This window comes from Pseudochaenichthys georgianus, chromosome 17 (assembly GCF_902827115.2).
Source record: "Pseudochaenichthys georgianus chromosome 17, fPseGeo1.2, whole genome shotgun sequence".
NCBI classification, from domain to species: Eukaryota; Metazoa; Chordata; class Actinopteri; order Perciformes; family Channichthyidae; genus Pseudochaenichthys; species Pseudochaenichthys georgianus.
In genome coordinates this window covers 13,259,489-13,279,363 of record NC_047519.1, presented here as the reverse complement: position 1 = coordinate 13,279,363, position 19,875 = coordinate 13,259,489, and the positions used below count along the sequence as shown (strand labels likewise).

The window sequence follows — 19,875 nt, the reverse complement described above, 5'->3', positions numbered from 1 at the left end:
ATTCCCGTCTGAGGAAAGGACCAGGAGTCGCTGGATCAGACATATCAGGTAATATCATAGGTAATACACATGTTGTGCGCATGGAACATATATAGTCAAGTTAGCTACCTAGCTAGTAGCGACGAGTAGCGAGCACGTTAGTTAGCATTACATTACTTAGCCTTGTCACTTTTTGTAGCCTTACCATGAAGTTATTATTTTATTACATGAAGTAAGAGTAAGAGTAGTCATGATGGTAAGTATTTCGTGAAACATTTGAAGAGTAGCCTACTGCGCCATCCACCGGGTGCTAAGGAAGCAGTCAGGGAGAGTCGAAGGCAGGCAGGGAGCTTTGCATGACAGATTCTTCTGGATGTGTTTCATTGTGATGACAGTAAGGGTGAGTCAATCTGTTTGTTGGAAAGACAGTAGTTGAGTGATTACTGAGAGAAAATTATTAGAAGAGATAATTATTCAAAGTGTTGTTACTTTGACTACCTCTTGTCTGATTGTTGTTATTGTTTGTTTTTTCTGTATTTTTTGTAATTTGTGTTGTACTGGTTGTGATTGTACATTGTATTTTTCTAAATGTGTAATACATTTTTGAAAAACATTTCATCAACAATAAAAAAGGATTTGGTCAGGATCTAGACTCAGTGTGTAGTTTATTAATTAATCAATGCTCTCTACATTAGGAAAACACATACCAGTGTACCAGAGGGAGTCACACACAGCTGTGCCTAGATAACCAAAACCCTTGAATCTACACACAGCAAATAAACTCAAATGACACAACGAGATGTAAAAGGAGATCACACATACAGTATAGTCGATATAAAACTGGCCGCTTCAATCTGAAGAGCAACTAAAACAAAACACGGGAGTTTACCTTGTTCTTGTGAACACTAATGTTATCCACAGCATACACAGAGACCACGAAGTTCTTAAGGAGAAAACTAGTTCCTGAAACAAAACACGTTAGTGTACATTGTTAGCTAATGTTAGCTAGCTGACATTAACGTTACACATTGCACTCATATTACTCACCAACATCTTGTAAAGCCGGTCCCGCTGCTCTTACAGAACCGACTAACTCCCCTTTCGTGTATGTACAGCTCTCAACGTGTCCAGACTTGTAGTGATGTTCACTTCGTTTTATACTTTTATTCTCATTCTGAAAGAAACAGGTGAAATTTGCTAACGTGACGGCCGTCTTTGTGATGGTGACGCGTATTGTGCGAGACCAGAGACCTGTAGTTCACTGAGCGGTTTCACACAAAAAAATGTGTAACACATTTTTATTTTTTTGACTTGCAAAATATTCTTTTAAATTGACAAACATCATATGTGTCATTCGTGGCACAATTCAAACGGGATCAAAAGATAACCTTTCTCTCTCCATTGACTTCAATGTATCATTTTACGCTTCCGGGGTCCCATGGAGGCTCCCGGAAAGGGAGGGACTTCGCCTCTCTATATAAACACTAGATGACTCACCCGCGCTGCTGGCCAATGGAGACCGACGTTGCCACTTGGCCGCCATCTTGCTACAGGGAGTTCTCTCATTCATAACATTATGGTTTACTATTTAAATAACCATAGCTTGCTCAATTTTCAACCAATTTTCAAACGGTTTGGTTTTTTATAAACATCAAAGATGTAGTTATGATACTGCATACTTATAATCATGGACTTTCATATGAAAATAACATTAATCAGATAAAGCAATAGCTATACACACACACACACCAGGTATTTATATTAAACATTTGCCGGTGTATATATTTCCATTTATTTTATTATATTGTTAATATTTAAAATAAATTATAAAATTAAAATACATTTACATTTTATATATAAAAATCGGTCTCATGTTACCACTCTGTAAGCCAAGAGTTGTTAATTTAGCAATGCCTTAGCTTGAAGAACAGGGACACAACTAATGACAATAGCATATGTTGGTATATTATTTAGATATTCACACCTTTATCAGAAGAACCAAACCAACATAAAATGTGCTCACAGACAGGCCAGTTCTGTCTAATTTATCACAATTATTTTTGACATGAGATCTTCATATCATCCTAGTTTTGTATTTAGTTTCTAGATTTGTAAACAAATCCAGAACCTTTGAAATATGTTATTGAAAAAAGACCAAGAATAATATAAACTGTACCATGTGTCCTTTTGTGTCCTTCTGTAGTCCATTTGTGGTTTGTCTTGTCTCACCCCGGCTGATACATCACAAAATCCACTGTTTACATTGTTCCCTATATTGCCCCTATGCAATATAGGGAACAATTTAAACATAAACTATCCTATGTGTCCTTGGGTGTTATGAAAGGCGGCCCCCCAAAATAAATGTATTATTATTATTAAGAAGAACAACTTGGTGTGGTGTGGAGGGGATGTAGGAAGCAGGAGCAGGTGGGGAGAGATGGGACTTCAAGGTTATTTGTTTTAAATGTGTCTTGGAGATAAGGACCAGCTGCACACAATAAAATACAGTATAACACAACACCAATAAGACACACGGTGACACATGGCACACCAACAATCAATCATCGTCCAGCCTCAGCTTTGGTATTCTTTCACAACCATGTTATGGGTTTATTAGACTGAGCAAACATAAACATATGTGGGGAACATAGTGCTGCGTCTCATGAAGATTTAATAAATACATAGTAGGTGGCGATATATGCTCCTAGTGGTAGTGATTCGCCATTAATATATAAATATCAAAATATACGAATATATAAATAATAGTAATATGGAAATTAATATCCTTCTTCTAATATCCCTTCTTGTGTACAGCATCAGTGTTGATCCTCCAGTTCAGCCCATTGTCTAAGTGCACTGCCAGGTATTTGTAGTCCTCCACAACAGCCACATCCTCTCCCAGAATGCACAGGGGTAGAGGAGACGTCCTCACCCTCCTGAAATCAATGACCATCTCTCTGGTCTTGGCCACATTCAGAATACTCACAACATTAGGCTGAGGTTCATCTTCCGCTCTTCTTGAAGTGGTTGTGCTTCTTGTTGCTTCCGGCTAAAATAAACATTAAAGACATGTTGAGTGTTTAAAATGTGCTGTAATACACAACACATTATTTATTCCTAAACTTGCAGAAAGAAAAACTAAAGTGTGACATTTAATCACATATTTATATATCAATCTTATACACCTTGAATTGTTGTTGGCCAATGATACACATACCCTTTGAAGATGAGCTGGGAAGTTGAATATTGTTGGCACAACACCATCTTTAAGCCGGACAGTCTGCCCTGTCCGGTCAAATTCCTCACTCCTGAAGTGCTCACTGCAGAGCAGTGTCCTGTCACAGGAAACAAAACCGTCCCTTCTTAGGGCGAGTTCCCACTGCCTCCTCCTCTCTTTGGTTTTGGGAAACCTTAAAAACATGAGAAAGGTAGCCAGATATATAAATTATTGTCAACATGTTCCTCCCTTCTTTCCTTTAACATTAAGGGTAGGACAAAAATACACACCGAAATTATCATATTTTTGGTATGTATGCATGTATGTATAGCCTACTTTAAGAATAAGACAACCACACTAAGAGTAATAAAAAAGGTGTCCAATAGAAACATTAAATAATTGTGTAAAGAAATGGTAACAACATATTCTAAAGAGGCTGGGTCAACAACAATCTTGCAATACTATTATCTCACATAGCCCCACTGATCCTGTGTAGCAGGACTTGTAATGTACATACTACATACATCCACTAAGTAATTAACGATTATCCTAATTTTAGTCATAATATTGTCATATCTTACACGTGAAAGGTGATCCCACGGGTTCTTGTTTCCAGACTGCGGTGATTAGAGCATCCGTAGGCTGCACAAAAGTCCTGTATAGTCAGGTACTTCTGTAAACACAAAGCCAGAAAATTCCTGTATCATAATGCAAGATGTTTTTAACAAGCCAAACAACTTGGAAGAAATCATGTGTAACTTAAGTTGTGTTGAAAAGAAAGAGCAGTTCTGCCTCTCCCACTGGTGTAACGTTGCTGGGTCAACTTTGTAATACTAGGTCTCACTGACAGCCTCTTGTTATTAGCCAGATAATAAATACAACCACATACACAAAGAAAAGCTGCAATTTCAACATGTCCAAGCATCCTGTATCATAGCCATGCTAATCATGTTTATAATTAACCAAACTTTTGTAAATCAGTCAAGATTTCAGTGAGTTAAGAGTATTTTTGTGCAGATCACTCACCTTACAACAGCTACCATAACGCGAATCAGAGTAACTGTTAACTGTAGCGAGAAGGCGGCCGGTCAGCTACGCTGGAAAATCTCCTATGAGCCATCTAGGCTGAAGTCGAATAGTCCATTTAGCTTAGGAACCTTCCTAAAGGAGTGAAATGACCCGGAAGTCCCTCAGTGGCAGCCATGATAAGTGCTGTTCGAATTCTCTAGAATGATGAGAATGATAGGAAAGGAGGTTTCAAACTTCCTTTATAACCTCCTTTAGCTTAGGAACCACTGGACCTCCCTAACCGACAGGAGAAGCGAAAATGCTGCCCCACAATGCCTTGCAGCCGCAGCATTTGCCGTCACTCAACAGTCGGCCGTTCACGGAAACAACCGATTATGACCGAGAAATTATATCATGAGAGTTACGGTGCTTATTAAGCTTTTTCAAACATAGGTGGTAAGTTGCCAAAGTGCTTTGTTTTGAACGTTCATCAGTATTATACTCAAAAAGAGAAATATGAACGTTAGTTTTCACTGAAATTATCAAATAAAGTCAACATTTCAGTCTTTACTGAGCTGTGTGGGGTTTGTTCAACTTTTAAAAGATGCTTGAATGGTGATATACACAGTGATCTATGTTAAGGACTAACGTTTATAATAAATACATCTGTATTGATCTTTAGATCTTTAGTTCATACAATCATACGTCGTATTGGGATCATTTGTATTAATGTGGACCGGAGGGAGAGGGTGACGAGCATAAGTTTCACTTTCCTTTTTTATTTCAATTCCAACTTTGGTCATGAAGAATATGTTTCTCGGTTGTCTACGTTCATAAAGCAAAGCAGCAGCATCAGAGCACGGTGCAGAGTCTCTAGATGAGTTCACAGTAGTCCCTCGTTCTTATTAAACATCCATGTTGTAGTCCGCTGTATAGAAAACTGTAGTTTCCATAGTTTCCCCACAGCAGCAGGCGCACACAATGACGTCCGCTGGCGCATCATAAACACGTCGGATAGTGAAAGTGCATTCGGATTCTCTAAAGTACCGCAGTCTCTTCTCCTAAGTCCTTTTGAATTCTCCTATTCACTATCCCTTAACCCCGTGACGTTTCACTCAGAGGTCAAGGAATATACGATAGGGTTAGAACTTAGGAGCTGATTTTTAAACTATCCGACTGAAGAACACTCAAGCATATTTCCTGAATTGACACTATTGTCAGTTTTGGGTGAAGGCAAAAAGAAAAGAAAATGTGAAATCATTATTATTTCTAAGTATGTATTTTTTTAAAGAGGTATACAAAACCCTAACTATATAACAATTATATTTACTATAAAGACATGTACATGCAGTGTTTCCCCTAGGATGGAGTCATAGCAGCGGTGCTAAGGCATGTGGGCCCAGTATAATGTGAGCGCGGAGTGCATGGAATTTTTTAGTGTGTGAGCGTGCGTAGTGCGCCACGCCAATTTGTTTCTATGTGTCAGCACAAGAAAGGCTCTTGAGGCCTAGTACCAGGGCCGGTTCTAGCTAATTTGCTGCCCTAGATTTTATATGTAAAGAATAAATGAAACATTTCTACAAAAGCCAAATACACTACAAAAAACAGAAACTTGTTGACATAGGTCATATTCGTCAAAATGGCTTCAAATGTATTCAGTATTGTATGAGCTTGTTTTAATTGGGGGGTGGACGTCACATCCTCTAGGGGGGTCCGGGGGTATGCCCCCCCGGGAAGATTTTTTTTTTTACATTTTAAAGTAAAATGCTTCAATCTGGTGCACTTTGAGCACACAATTACTAGAGACCTGATCTAGGGGTTACAACTCTAAAACACCCATATGAAAAAGATCGGTATCGATATTTTTGTATCTCTCCAACTTTAAACGATATTTTTGGTTTACTGTCCTATAGTATACATTGGAATGATTTCAAACCTGTTTTTATTTATCCTAATAATTATAAAGGAGTGCCTTGGAAATATGTGTTTACATAATTTGTGGTCAAAACGTTTGAGACCCACTGAGATAACTTAGACTGATATTAACTATCTAAACACTCAAGAGTCCTTTACCTCACTGAGCCTCTCAGTCTGACAGGAGAGCTCTCCTCCACCCTGGTTGTAGAAACATCTACTTCTTATATCCGTTAGCGCAGCTAGCACCAGATTCTAATAACAACAGCGCCAGTACCGGTTCTCTCTCTCTCTCTCTCTCTCTCTCTCTCTCTCTCTCTCTCTCTCTCTCTCTCTCTCTCTCTCTCTCTCTCTCTCTCTCTCTCTCTCTCTCTCTCTCTCTCTCTCTCTCTCTCTCCTCTCTCTCTCTCTCTCTCTCTCTCTCTCTCTCTCTCTCTCCTCTCTCTCTCTCTCTCTCTCTCTCTCTCTCTCTCTCTCTCATGCTCGCACTTTGGCTGTGAGCTGCAGGCGCCTGATAAGCCAACATCCCCCACTTTCATCACTTACAGCGCCTATCGTACAGGGCAAATGGAAAGTGTAACCGGGGTGAAAAGGGTGTTACATTTACTTAATTATGAATGTTGTTACATCAAGGCTGCAAATTAGGATGAGCACCAACGGTCAAAACATTTGTTTTTCCTCCCAGAGCTGTCAGCGCAGCGCCTCCCCCATTTATTGAACATACAGTAACACAAATACTACAAATCCACATAACAAACAATAAAAAATGAAAAAGGGTCGCCACTTATTATTATTTTTTGGGTACCTAGCTGGCGCCCCCTAGCAGCGGCGCGCATATTTCAGCAGCGGCGCTGCGCCGCCACTATTTGTATATCGGGGAAACACTGACATGTATACATGTATTTGTTGTGGTTATTATACTGACAACAATATTTTTTAGCATTTGATTGTTATATTTCAATTAAATGTTTAAACGTGTAACACTACTTTTACTACAACTACGTATTTGACCACCTTATAACAACTGATTCAATAAAGATATTTCATTTTCTGTTGTTTTCTTTTCCCATTCCTTATTGTGAAATATCATACGAAGTTCAAACTGATGTGACCAATTTAAAAAAGACATCTTTCATAAAAATGGTTAAACCCCTTCAGATTTTTAAACAGTCTGTAATCTTCTATAATCAAGCAGAAATAATGAGCGAAATGTACTGACTGATATATTTATAATACAGTTGCCTTCTTTTCACTGACAGAATATCATGTCTGAAGCTGATATGAATTCAGCATCTTGCTCAAGGACACATTATCACTGGAAGAGGGTTGATTGTTTGATTATATCTTGTGCATAAAACAACAAAAATCCAACTTCCTAATCGTTGTTTTGGTGATACATTAGGAATTGATACAGATCAATACCCAATGGTTGTAAAGATATATATTACAAGTCCCCCAGTTCAATTTTAAATGGTTCTACTGATTTAAATGTTAAGATTATGTCTTCTTTAACTAAACTGTTCCATTTCATTTTCTAAAAAAGTATATTTCTCAATAATTACAATTCTTTAGTGAATTGTTGGCTCAAAAGTAGCCCACATTTCCAGAATATGAGAAATATTAGTCCCCGGCCGGAAGTCCCCGGAGTTGGGGACGGGCTTCTACGGAAGCCTTCCGAGTAAATCGCCAGAACGCCGACACCTCCTCATCTCCACCGCTGTTACACTAACTAGACTAACGTATGTTGCCATACGTTAGTCTCTCTGCGTTTCTGCACTGGGCTAATGCTAATAATGCTAATGCGAGGATAACAACACTTTTTTTCAGTTTTACGGGGCGTGGTTTGCATTCCGCCCAGCCAATCAGACATAGGAACCTTTTTCTCCCACGAAAGTACTTGCTCTAGCAGGGACGGAAAATGGGGTACAAAAGTTCTCATTAACTAATTTTAGTTCCGGCTCTTTTTGGTGTGAACGCGACATTTCGGAACTATATCGGAACTAAAATGGGAAAAGTACTGCGGTGTGAACGCGCCTAATTGATTATTTCCTCTTGGCTACTGTTTCTACTTAAAACAAATAGGCCCTGAACTACACATACACTGCACGCCTCGAGGACCCGGAAGATAGTGGCGACCCCTCCCTGGCCACAAACTGTTTACCCCCCTCCCCTCTGGCATTTGCTGTAGATATGCGTATCCAAACCATATCTTGTTGGCACTACTGTCCAGAGGTCCTATAAGAATGGGATTGGCAGGAGGGGGGCAGAGCTGTCTTTCTAGGGCACTCTTAACCTATCACCACATTTAACTGGCACAACAAAACAACAGGGAACATAATTATGTTACACCTGAGAGACTTGAAAAAACCTTTTCCAACTATTGACCTCACTTTTATGCAAACATATTTATGCCAGACAAGCTAATGTCACACATACTAATGTGTCAACAGATAGATTTGGAACAACACAATGGAACCATAATTAGTTACACATTATAGCAGAGAAATACATTCCTCTGGATCAGTTCCTTCATTAATATGTATCAGATTCATATCGGCTATGTAAATGACTGCATGTGCAGCATAGTGTTAGAAAAGTGAAGTATTACCAGTGCATGTTCTTTTATGGTAATACAACAGCAACCCCAACATGCGGGGAAGACCCCAAAAATGCAGCTTTTCCTCCGTATCAAAGGCACCCTTATTGATTCGTTCTACTTGGCTACTGTTAAACAAATAGGCCCTGATATATACACTGCACGCCTCAAGGAACCTGAGGGAAGATAGTGGCGACCCCTCCCTGGACACAAACTGTTTACCCCCCTCCCCTCTGGCAGGACGCGCTCCATCAGGAACAAAATCTCTTGCCACCTGAACAGTTTCTTCCCCTCTGCTACTCGTCTGATTAGCAAGGAACAGGACCCCCATGGACACTGACTTTTAATCTACCCCAGAAGAACATTATGCATTACATTAATGCACATCACATCATGCGAACAACAGTTTGTTTTTTCTTTTTGTAAATCCTGTACATGTTGTACATTTCTTCTCCATACTACCTAGTTTGAATCAGCACAGCTCTCCACTCTAAATACAGCATAGTATTTGTCATGTGTAAATACTGTTAATTTGTTAAACAATTATTTTTAAATAGCTGTCATAACAGTCCTATTTTGTTTTGCTACGTATTGTTCTTTCGGTGTCTCTGTATGCACCACATATACTAAAGCAAATTCCTCTTATTGTTAAACCTAATTGATAATAAAACCGATTCTGAATCTTCACACAGACTCTAGCGCCATCGTGTGTTGAATGTTTCAAATATACCAAAGACAACATTACACATGATATAGTTCACATTCAAAACTACACCACAACAGCCTATAACAGTCTACGAGATAAAATCGGAGTTTTACTTATCAGGACAGTAGATTTTGTGTAAAACACAACAACGATAGTTTATTTTAACGAGATAGTTGCTACACAGGTTTAATTGCCTAAAATGCAGGCAAAGCGAAGCCGGAAGTAAGTGCAAGTGAATCCTCAGATAACCTCTCCACTCTCTGCTCATTCTGGCGTATTATCGCGATACTATGCTAGACATTGATCCCGTCTTCGTAGCTATAACTGTCCCATAACATTGCTCATAGTTGCAGCCCTGAGGCACTATCAGTAGGAAATCAAAACTGCAACGCACAACAGCCGTGATATTTCTAGCGAAACGTTTCCTGGTAACTTTACTCCGAGTAAATATCATTGGTTCTTGAGAAACTATTCCCCAAGTCTTCTGTGGAATAAGGTAGGCTTTCTGGTGTATTTTATGCCATTTATTTTTTATTCTAGAGATTTAAAAGTTTACAATATGTGTGGAGAATACAATATATGGTGTGTGTTATAACAACAGTCTCGCCACTGTTTTGCAATAATTTCGACGACACGTCAGTTTCTCCTGAAAGAATTGCTCTTCGGCTTACGTTATCACATTATTGTTGTTATAAGGACAAGAACGTCCTCGTGAATAGCAAAATCGTTATTAAAAATGTATTGTTTCATAATATTGTTCTGGTTATGAAACATGTACTTACCTCATTTAACAGTTAAGTCATTTACTATTGTGCATGCACTTTTAAAATTATGTGATTTATAATTGTTGAACCTGTTTCCGATAAATCATGATCACTTTTTGTCATATCTGTGTCATTGCACTTTGCACACCTAATGCTGAGTAACAGTGACTGGGTCAAATTCACTTGTGAAATAGTTCCTTTAGACTTCAAGTGAACTCTGGACACTGGGTGCAATAACTCCCACTAACCATGTTGCAATTCTTCTAAGCTCCAGTTGACCTCTGGTCATGTTTAAATGAGGTCTATTAACCTTAAGTAGTCTTAGATTACATGGTGTATTTGATCTTAGTGCTTATTGTATGTCATGGTCCTTTCTCCCACAGGGAAAATGTCCTTGTCTGGCTGGGTGTGTTTAGTAACTGGTGCCTCCAGAGGCATTGGCCGGGGCATCGCCCTCCAGCTGTCTGAGGCAGGAGCCACAGTCTACATCACGGGGCGGCAGGAGGACACTCTCAAACAAACCGCTGCACAGGTGACAACTTGAGCATGCATTTCCAAAAAGGGCTGTATTAGAAAGCTAGGCAGCGAGGCAAAAGTAATAGGCATTAACCCAACTCTTGCTGACATATGGTGCCATCAATGTGTGACCCATAGGCCAAACCTTTCCTAAATGATGGTCCCTATACTATTGTGCACTCTGATATTCCCTAAACATCTAAAATGCAGGCTACTGCTACGATATATTATGGTCAGCAACTCCAAATATCAGCCTGTAGACAAGGCAACAGTTTAAACAAACCACTAACTATGTTTTGAATTCTGGAGCAGCCATTTGTGTGTCGAGCACTAACTGAACGTCACTAAAACAAACTGTGCTTGTTCAGAAACAACAACTGATAAGTTGCATCTTTATTGTCAGTTAGTGCCGCAAGTTCAACGTTTGTTTCCGTCATTGGCTGTCTATAAATATTTATGTTTGTACATTACCATAGGTGGCTCTGCATTACCATTGTTAATCTTCAGGGCAACAATATTTAGTAAGTTTACACTGTCTAAGGTGACTATGTGCCAGGTCTGCTCTTATTGGTTAGCTGGCCAGCTTTGTTGTGATTGGTCAACCGCTTAGAGATGTCTTGCCCCTTCGCTTATCACTCACTACCTAGGCTGGTGGATGACTAAGAAAACATTGCACCTGAAATATTGCAGTCAGGATAAGTATCCAATGTTCACAATGGATGTGTTTGTTTTCGACACAGGTTAAGGAGAGGGGCGGAAACTGTGTGCCAGTTATCTGCGATTCCACGAATGATAAAGAAATTGAAGACCTGTTTGAGAGGATCAAGCGTGAGCAGAATGGCAGGCTGGATATCCTGGTCAACAATGCCTATGCTGGAGTGCACGTAGGTGTACAAAACTGACATGAAACACCACTTCATGTATCGTATACTTGAACAAGAGACAATCTTGAATGGGATCGCAACAAATTGGATCACGGTGGTAAAATAGTGGGAGCCTATGGCCTTTTTCTACTATGTATTTCTGGCATTCTTGCTGGAACGAAATCCATTTCAAACAAATCTTTCATTTTGATCCCAACATCACACCTGTACATTTCCGTGACTGCGTCATGCATGGTTATGACGACATTAGGGTGACAAACCTGCGCACAGACAGACTGAAAAACATCTGGCAAAGAACTCAAAACCAATGATGTGGTTATTCCCGCTACACTAGTTGTCACTATGACCGCATTTGACCCATGACACACACACACAATACCAGCGACGCTGTAGCAGATGCCAAAAACGTGTGGAACACTTGACAACTTTAAACAGCACCAACCATAAAATGCCCACGATGTGACCTTTTTATCGGAACTTTAAAATGATGTGTTATTCCAGGCGATCTTCGGGAACATGGGGAAGAAGTTTTGGGAAACCGATCCAACCATTTGGGACTCCATAAACAATACAGGCCTCAGGTAAGCTTTGTATGTCTATTAGTCATATCCTCCAGTCTAGTGACAATTTCCCAGACATCAGCTGTTACTCAATGTGTTTGTGTCTCTTATTCGTTTTGAGTTCAGCATTAATGTATTGCCAGTAGAAGCTCAGAAAATATACAAAGTGTGATTCAAAAATGTTTTGATTGATTCTTATTCATTTCATCATTTATCTGGCAGAGGACACTATTTCTTCTCAGTTCATGCATCCCGGATGATGGTGGCTCAAGGTCAGGGTTTGATCGTCACCATTTCTTCCATGGGCGGGCTGCGGTATCTCTTCAATGTGCCATACGGTGTTGGTAAAGCAGCTGTAAGTTCTAATTTAGACCTAGATTATGTTAACATAAATACATCTGCTGTGTAAATTGGTCAGTGTCATAAAAAACGATTTTGGTATTGTGGTTCGTTTCCAGTGTGACAGGTTGGCAGCAGACATGGCTGTTGAGCTGAAAAGTAGGGGAGTGGCTTCTGTCAGTCTGTGGCCCGGAGCGGTACAAACAGAGTTGGTTTCTCAGCTCATATTGGAGAAGGAAACCCCAGAGGGTGCAGATTCCAAGGTAGACTCTTTAAAGCAAATGGTTGGTATGCCAATCCATATTGGCTTCTTTGAGATTTTTTAAATATCTGTATTCTATTTTGCTCCAAGCTCAAAGATGCATTTACCAATGGAGAAACTACAGAATTGAGTGGGGTGTGCATTGTCAACCTGGCAAAAGGTAGGACAATATCAGATGGTACATATGAGATAAGGAACGCTGTGCATATATCATATTTGCTGTAACATGCATTCTTGAAAACATTTACTGGTGCGACTGATTTGGTTTGAGTTTTGTTCATTTGCATACTTTTGGTTTCTTTGCTGCCTGAAAGATAAAAGCCTGATGTCTCTGAGTGGGAAAGTACTCCTCACATGTGACCTGGCAAGACGCTATGGGTTTCAAGATGTTGATGGTAAGTTTGTATCAGCTGTTATTTTTTTATTTGAACTTACTTTGACATAAAGCCCCCTGATTATAATATATTGTTCCTCTGTTTATTTCCAGGAAGGAGTGTAACTGATTACACTTCCCTAAAATTCCTCCTGACCCAGGTCCCATATCTCTCGTGGCTGTCAGTCGTTACGCCTTCATTCCTACACCTGCCACGCTTTGTGCTCACCCTGGCTAGTAACCGGTTCTAAACATTTCCTATATCTGTACTGAAGTCGCAGTATAATGTTTCCATTACATACAACTGCAAGCTCCCAGCTAACAGGAGTTATTTGTGTCACTATGTAGAAATATAAATGTACTCTTACTTGATTAATGCAATGAAGGTATTTCTATGAAGTTTGAGGTAGATATGAAGAACACTCAAGCATATTTCCTGAATTGACACTATTGTCAGTTTTGGGTGAAGGCAAAAAGAAAAGAAAAGTATGTCTTTTTTTTAAAGAGGTATACAAAACCCTAACTATATAACGATTATATTTACTATAAAGACATGTACATGTATAAATGTATTTTTTTGTGCTTATTATACTGACAACAATATTTTTTAGCATTTGATTGTTATATTTCAATAAACGTTTAACACTACAACAATTATATTTACTATAAAGACATGTACATGTATAAATGTATTTTTTGTGGTTATTATACTGACAACAATATTTTTTAGCATTTGATTGTTATATTTCAATTAAATGTTTAAACGTGTAACACTACTTTTACTACAACTACGTATTTGACCACCTTATAACAACTGATTCAATAAAGATATTTCATTTTCTGTTGTTTTCTTTTCCCATTCCTTATTGTGAAATATCATACCAAGTTCAAACTGATGTGACCAATTTAAAAAAAAAAAGACATCTTTCATAAAAATGGTTAAACCCCTTCAGATCTTGAAACAGTCTGTAATCTTCTATAATCAAGCAGAAATAATGAGCGAAATGTACTGACTGATATATTTATAATACAGTTGCCTTCTTTTCACTGACAGAATATCATGTCTGAAGCTGATATGAATTCAGCATCTTGCGCAAGGACACATTATCACTGGAAGAGGGTTGATTGTTTGATTATATCTTGTGCATAAAACAACAGAAATCCAACTTCGTAATTGTTTTGGTGATACATTAGGAATTGATACAGAGCAATACCCAATGGTTGTAAAGATACATATTACAAGTCCCCCAGTTCAATTGTAAATGGTTCTACTGATTTAAATGTTAAGATTATGTTTATTCTTTAACTAAACTGTTCCATTTCATTTTCTAAAAGATATATTTCTCAATAATTTAAATGCTTTAGTGAATTGTTGGCTCAAAAGTAGCCCACATTTCCAGAATATGGTGTTTTCAGTGGTGTCAATGGCCCTGGACTAATAATGTATAACCACTATAAATGTGGTCCGAGGGCCCCTAGAAATCTTGGGAAAGGCTACAAGGGGATACATTTAAAACATTTAACTATTGTATCAATGCTCTAAATTAGGACAGTAGTAGATGGATTAATGTAATATTTGAAATTAAAAACTATGATGAGACTCGGTTGGAAATTATTTGTGTGGAGAGGGGGTGGGGGTTGGCGTGAAACTCTTTAGCCTACTGCCACGGATGTATTATACAGGCGCCTCCCCCCTCCAATCCACGGTCTGCTCTCCCAGACTGGCACACCCACCCCGCCGTCACTGTGGGAGAGTCAGTTGGGCCTTTCTGGGCTTCCTGGTCCTCAGCTCCGCCTCGCCTCGATCTGACCGGACAGCGAAAACACTTCTCAGTTAAAGAACAAAAGCAACAACGGATGGACCGAGGAGGACGAAGTAACGACGACTCAAACTGAGACCGAGACCTAAATCTCCCGGATTGAGAGATTTGTGCGCCATACGGCCAACGACTGAACTCCTGCGAAAAGGCGACAAACTTGGTCGCCTCGCATCTTTGTATCCCGACAGTAATCCATCGAGGTGCTTGATAAATAAGACAAGGGTCAAACCGACAGACGGACGGCATTGTTTCCCTGGTCTTCCCCTAAACTTCGGCCATAAAGGAACGGAGTGGCAGAGGGGAAACTCCGGGTTTCTTCTCATGTCTTTACGCTGAAACGGACCAAGGAGATAGCGGGTTATTTTGGCATTTTCGGTAAGTTTATTTGTATGTTTCACTGAAGCGTGTCTGACGCCGAAGTGCGCCTGTGCAGTGTGAAGCGTTTTAGTTAGTACGCCATAAAGGGGGAGACACTGGGCTGCTTTTGTGATGGACACCGAAAGCAACTTTTATAGCTTTTTTCTTAACGCTAAAACAAAGATAATACGTTTAAACTCGTACAGTGCTGTGAGGAAACCCATGAAACACGGAGGAGGCCACTCCATGATCTCACCCCGTGGGTTTCAATGTGTCACGAATGACTAATACATTGGTTTCACAATTGTTTGCTAATGTTTTTTTGTACATTTCGAACATTTCTTACGTGACTCAAGTGACCTTAATCGTCAGCCATGTCGTGACCTAACTGAATGGGCATTTTCCTCAGCTGTTTCAAATAAAGAAACTCACAAATAAAGGCAATGCTACATAGTTACTTGTAAGAAACTGTACCATAAGTAGTTACAAACCCCTATTCATATAATAAAGTAATGACTGAAATGGGACAAAAAGGTTATTTTAATAAAAAAAATCCTTTTATTGACCCTAAGATGAAAGTGACATTTCACTGCATAATGTGTTTTTGTGATAGCTTAACACCTGTTGCTAAATTAATTAATACATGTATATTCAATTAGTATTTCAAACCATTTCAGAATGAAAACAAACAAATGAACTTGGGGTTTGATACTGTTTTAGTACTTTGAGTGCCTCGACTTGGACTTGAGTGTGACTAATCCAACTCATTTTGTCTTCCACAGGTTTCTCTTGTGGTATCTTGCCATTGTGAAGAGGCTACACTCGTATTTCGGGACTGAGAACTTGGGAGTGGAACAAAGGCCGACTGGGAAGGGGTGAGAAAGTAGACTGTGATGGTTTTCTCACAGATCCCCACGCACACCACCCTTTGCGACCAATCCCCCCACTCACACAAAACAAAAGTCAGGCACTACACTTTGGGGGAGGGGAACCCAGTCTCGACAGAGTATACGACAAGTTTCGCTGGGAGTTCAGAATAAGAAGTGCAAAGTAGGGGGGAGGGGGTAACCAGCTGTCAGATAATTTACTTTGAGAATGAATGAGACCCAAAAGTCCTGAAAACATCATAGTCTATACTTTCTGCTACATTTCTTAGCATACAAGTTTAATCCCCCCACAGTGATCCCATCTATGAAGTAAAAACTGTTTGTCAACTAAAAAGAACATCAAAGACTAAATCAGTGTTTTGTTTTGATTTTTTTTAGGTGAAAGAGCCTATTTTGACATCCCAGATGGCGACCTACAGTGAACATAATGGCAAATATGGACTATTTATGGGCATGAAGGGGCCTTTTGAAGGAAAAGCAACAAAGACAGAATGTGAAGTAAAACTTGTACCCAAACGCCCCTCCAAGGATTTGCGCCACTCTGCCAGCTCAGCTGAAAACGAGAGTGGCGTGGCTAGTTTCACCACAAACCACAACTCTGTTGTGTGCCTGCCTCTAGTGTCAGAGGGACTGAAACTGGTGTGGACACAGTCGGATCAAACCCGTGAACTTGACACAATCCCAGAGCTGGTCCAAGCCTTTAACTTATTTCCATACCCATCATCCTGTGAGGTAACCACTCTGGCCCGGGTATGTGCCTTGCCACTGGATAAAGTAAAGGTGTGGTTCATGGTGCAGAGAATTAAATATGGTATCAGCTGGTCTTCAGAAGAAATCGAGGAGACACGTCAAAAGCTGGCAGTGCCTGATCTTTGTGATGACCATACTGAAACAAACGAGGAAGCCAAAATGAAGAGCAAGAGCAGCAGTTCTGAGGAATTGGTAATTGAGGATAAGGATATCAATGAAGTAAAGGGGGCCATCTGTAGCCCCCAGAAGAAGAAACCAAAGTGTGAGTCACCAGATTCCTATAAACCAGCCAAGCCCAATGTCCCGTTTTTCAGCTCCTCCCTCCCCCCTCCTCAGGATTCATACTTCTACCGCCCACCAGCAGACACGCCAGCAGGTATAGCAGCTGATGTCTCGCTTGACCTTTCAGAGTCATCTTCACGACAGCACCGCCATGGGCGCTACAAAAAGTCTAAAGTTCAGCTCGCTGCCCTTCGGAAAAGCTTTTTGAGAGAGAATTGGCCTGCGGAGGTAGAGCTTAGACGTTTGCAGGAAGAAACGGGGCTGAGCCGTAACGACATTCGGAAATGGTTCAGTGACAGCCGGTACCAGCTACGGGTTGGTAGAGGAAGCCTAGCTGCAGCACAGCATCACTCTCAAAACACTGGAGGTAAACAAGATCAAGAAATTCAACCTATCCCACTTATCACAGAAAAGACTAGTCAACTGGACGGTGTGAAGGGCCAGGACGGAGCCCGTGGAAATGGGATAAGAAATTCACATTTCTTTCAAACCTTCTTAACAAACAGCCTTGAAGCATTTGGGGAGAGGGTCCTTGAGGCAGAAGGGTATGAAGTTATGGAGGAGCTTTCTGGTGATGGGGACAGTTTGAAAGACGAGGAACAAAATGAAGAGCAACCATTGCAGCTGACAAAGACCTACAAGATTGAGCCAGATGTTCCACAGGAACCATCAGGTATATTAAAATGCTCTCCCTACTCTTCCCCCCCTGGAAGTCCACCACTGACTGCCTCGCCTCATAAACCGCTTTCAAACAGCAACAGCACATCAAAGAAGTCAGCCCACTCAGCCAAAGCCAGTCCTGCACAAACACCTTCAAAGGCTCCCTTATCCACATCCCCTGCCCTCACTCCAGCTGGGCGACCAAGAAAGACCAAGGAGCAGTTGGATATGTTAAAGCAGCACTTCTTACGCTGCCAGTGGCCCAAGAGTGAAGATTATACAGAACTTGTGAAGCTTACAAGTTTACCCCGGGCAGATGTCATTCAGTGGTTTGGGGACACGCGGTATGCCGTTAAAAACGGCCAGCTACGCTGGGTGAAGGGCGTCCGCGATCAGTTCTTGGCAGAGCTTGCAGCCCAGCAAAGTAGCAGTGGTTTAACTAACGGAAATGGCTCTGGGACATCTGCTCGGGCTGGGGGTGGCCGCAAACGAAAATCACAAGCAAATGCAACAAGTGCAGATTCCCCTGATATCCAGCCATTGCTGACATATTACCTTTCAACAGGCAAACTACATGAAAAAGACCTTGACACTCTATGCAAGAAATCAAAAATGAGCTACCAGCAAGTGCGAGATTGGTTTGCAGGTCAGGATACGGGAGGGACTGAACAAGAACCCATTGCCGCTGATTAAGACCATGGAACCAAACATTTCTAAAAGGTGTTGGTGTGCTCCTTGCATCCTTTGCACCAACAAGCATATATACTACTTTGGTTTAAATTGCTTTAATTTGGCCGGTTTGTACCATCCCGTCTTCCCAGCACAAGCCCAAAGTGAGGTTTGAGTTTTTATATATGCTGAATTTCCTGCTTTTCCTAATATATTTGGACATGAGTTATAATTGTGCTGCCTCTGTTGCTGTAAATAGGACAGTAACTTGTACACTGGTTTGCTATATTTTTTGAGTTAATTATTTTTGTCTGGATATCACTACTACAGAGTTGTTACTGTTAGTATGCTATTGTAGCAGTTTAATTTAAACTGGTTGTACCTTTGGTATCTGACTAAAGCAGTAACTGCTCCAGAAAAATGTCTGTTGATACATTTGTTAAAAGGTCACCGTTTAATCATTCCTTTACAGCCAATAATTCCTTGTCGAGAAAAGCACACTGGACATGATCACTTTAAATTGACATCTTGCACTTTGGTTTTAGAGGCTGCTGCCATATTCATAACATCCAATTTGTTCACAAAATGTTATTTGAACCCTTAACACTGAAAGTAATAAACATGCCTTTTACAAAACAGTATGATACATCTAATTGTACTTATGTCTGACAAACATTCCCCGATTCTCTTTTACACTGCTATAAAACCTGATTTACTGTTTGTAAACTCTGTAATTTGCATTCAACTGCACCTTTCAACAGTAATTAGAAAAGCAACAATCACATCAACATTATACAGATGTCAGAATTGCCAACTTCAATTCTCTTTTTTCTCAGTAATTTATCAGTCAGTATTTGTATGTCTATTTTGTCTTAATAGCTGTAGGGTGTTTATACTTGATGGACAGATAAAATAATAGATGGGTGTCCACGTACTGTATAAGTAGCAATAGAATTGAATCCAAAGAAAAACACCAACAAATACTATACATTTTGGTAATCAGTTCAGAGAAACTCCACACTCTGTTAGTAGCCCTCCAGTGGTTTAAGTGGGTTTTAATGGTGTCAGTTAGCTCAATAGAAATATCCGGTTAAAGTTTAGATTACAATAAAGTCGATCAAGCAGTGTCACTTTGTCATTGTATTAGTAATGAAGCATTAATGCAAGTGGTGGAAAATGTCCACAACGCTTAGTGTCTTCCTTTTGCAGATGTCTTCCATGTATTTCATCCAGTTTGAAATTTTGCACAATTGTGTCACTGGAAACCAGTAAAGGATTTGCCTTTCTATTCATGTGTGAGCAATGTTTTTTTGTGTGCTGTAATGACACCAA

At 40.0% G+C, this 19,875-nt stretch overlaps 3 protein-coding genes across 3 annotated transcripts; 2 read left to right on the top strand and 1 right to left on the bottom strand.

The window, feature by feature from the left end:
* Positions 1–2,307: 2,307 nt before the first annotated feature.
* LOC139435656 (THAP domain-containing protein 1 B-like) lies at positions 2,308–10,207 on the bottom strand. The gene is made up of 5 exons (XM_071206388.1): positions 10,203–10,207; positions 6,278–6,371; positions 3,778–3,869; positions 3,197–3,389; positions 2,308–3,028 (listed from the first exon to the last, which is right to left on the bottom strand). The coding sequence occupies exons 1-5, from the start codon at positions 10,205–10,207 to the stop codon at positions 2,771–2,773; spliced, it is 642 nt and encodes a 213-aa protein (XP_071062489.1). The 3' UTR covers positions 2,308–2,770.
* dhrs1 (dehydrogenase/reductase (SDR family) member 1) lies at positions 9,725–13,959 on the top strand. Its single transcript, XM_034104525.1, has 9 exons — positions 9,725–9,916; positions 10,568–10,716; positions 11,441–11,584; positions 12,086–12,165; positions 12,367–12,499; positions 12,603–12,746; positions 12,836–12,905; positions 13,060–13,140; positions 13,233–13,959. The coding sequence occupies exons 2-9, from the start codon at positions 10,573–10,575 to the stop codon at positions 13,367–13,369; spliced, it is 933 nt and encodes a 310-aa protein (XP_033960416.1). The 5' UTR covers positions 9,725–9,916; positions 10,568–10,572; the 3' UTR covers positions 13,370–13,959.
* An 898-nt stretch (positions 13,960–14,857) lies between these two features.
* homeza (homeobox and leucine zipper encoding a) lies at positions 14,858–19,831 on the top strand. Its single transcript, XM_034104449.2, has 3 exons — positions 14,858–15,313; positions 16,078–16,170; positions 16,561–19,831. Exon 3 carries the CDS (start codon positions 16,588–16,590, stop codon positions 18,565–18,567), a length of 1,980 nt encoding a protein of 659 aa, XP_033960340.1. The 5' UTR covers positions 14,858–15,313; positions 16,078–16,170; positions 16,561–16,587; the 3' UTR covers positions 18,568–19,831.
* Positions 19,832–19,875: the final 44 nt, after the last annotated feature.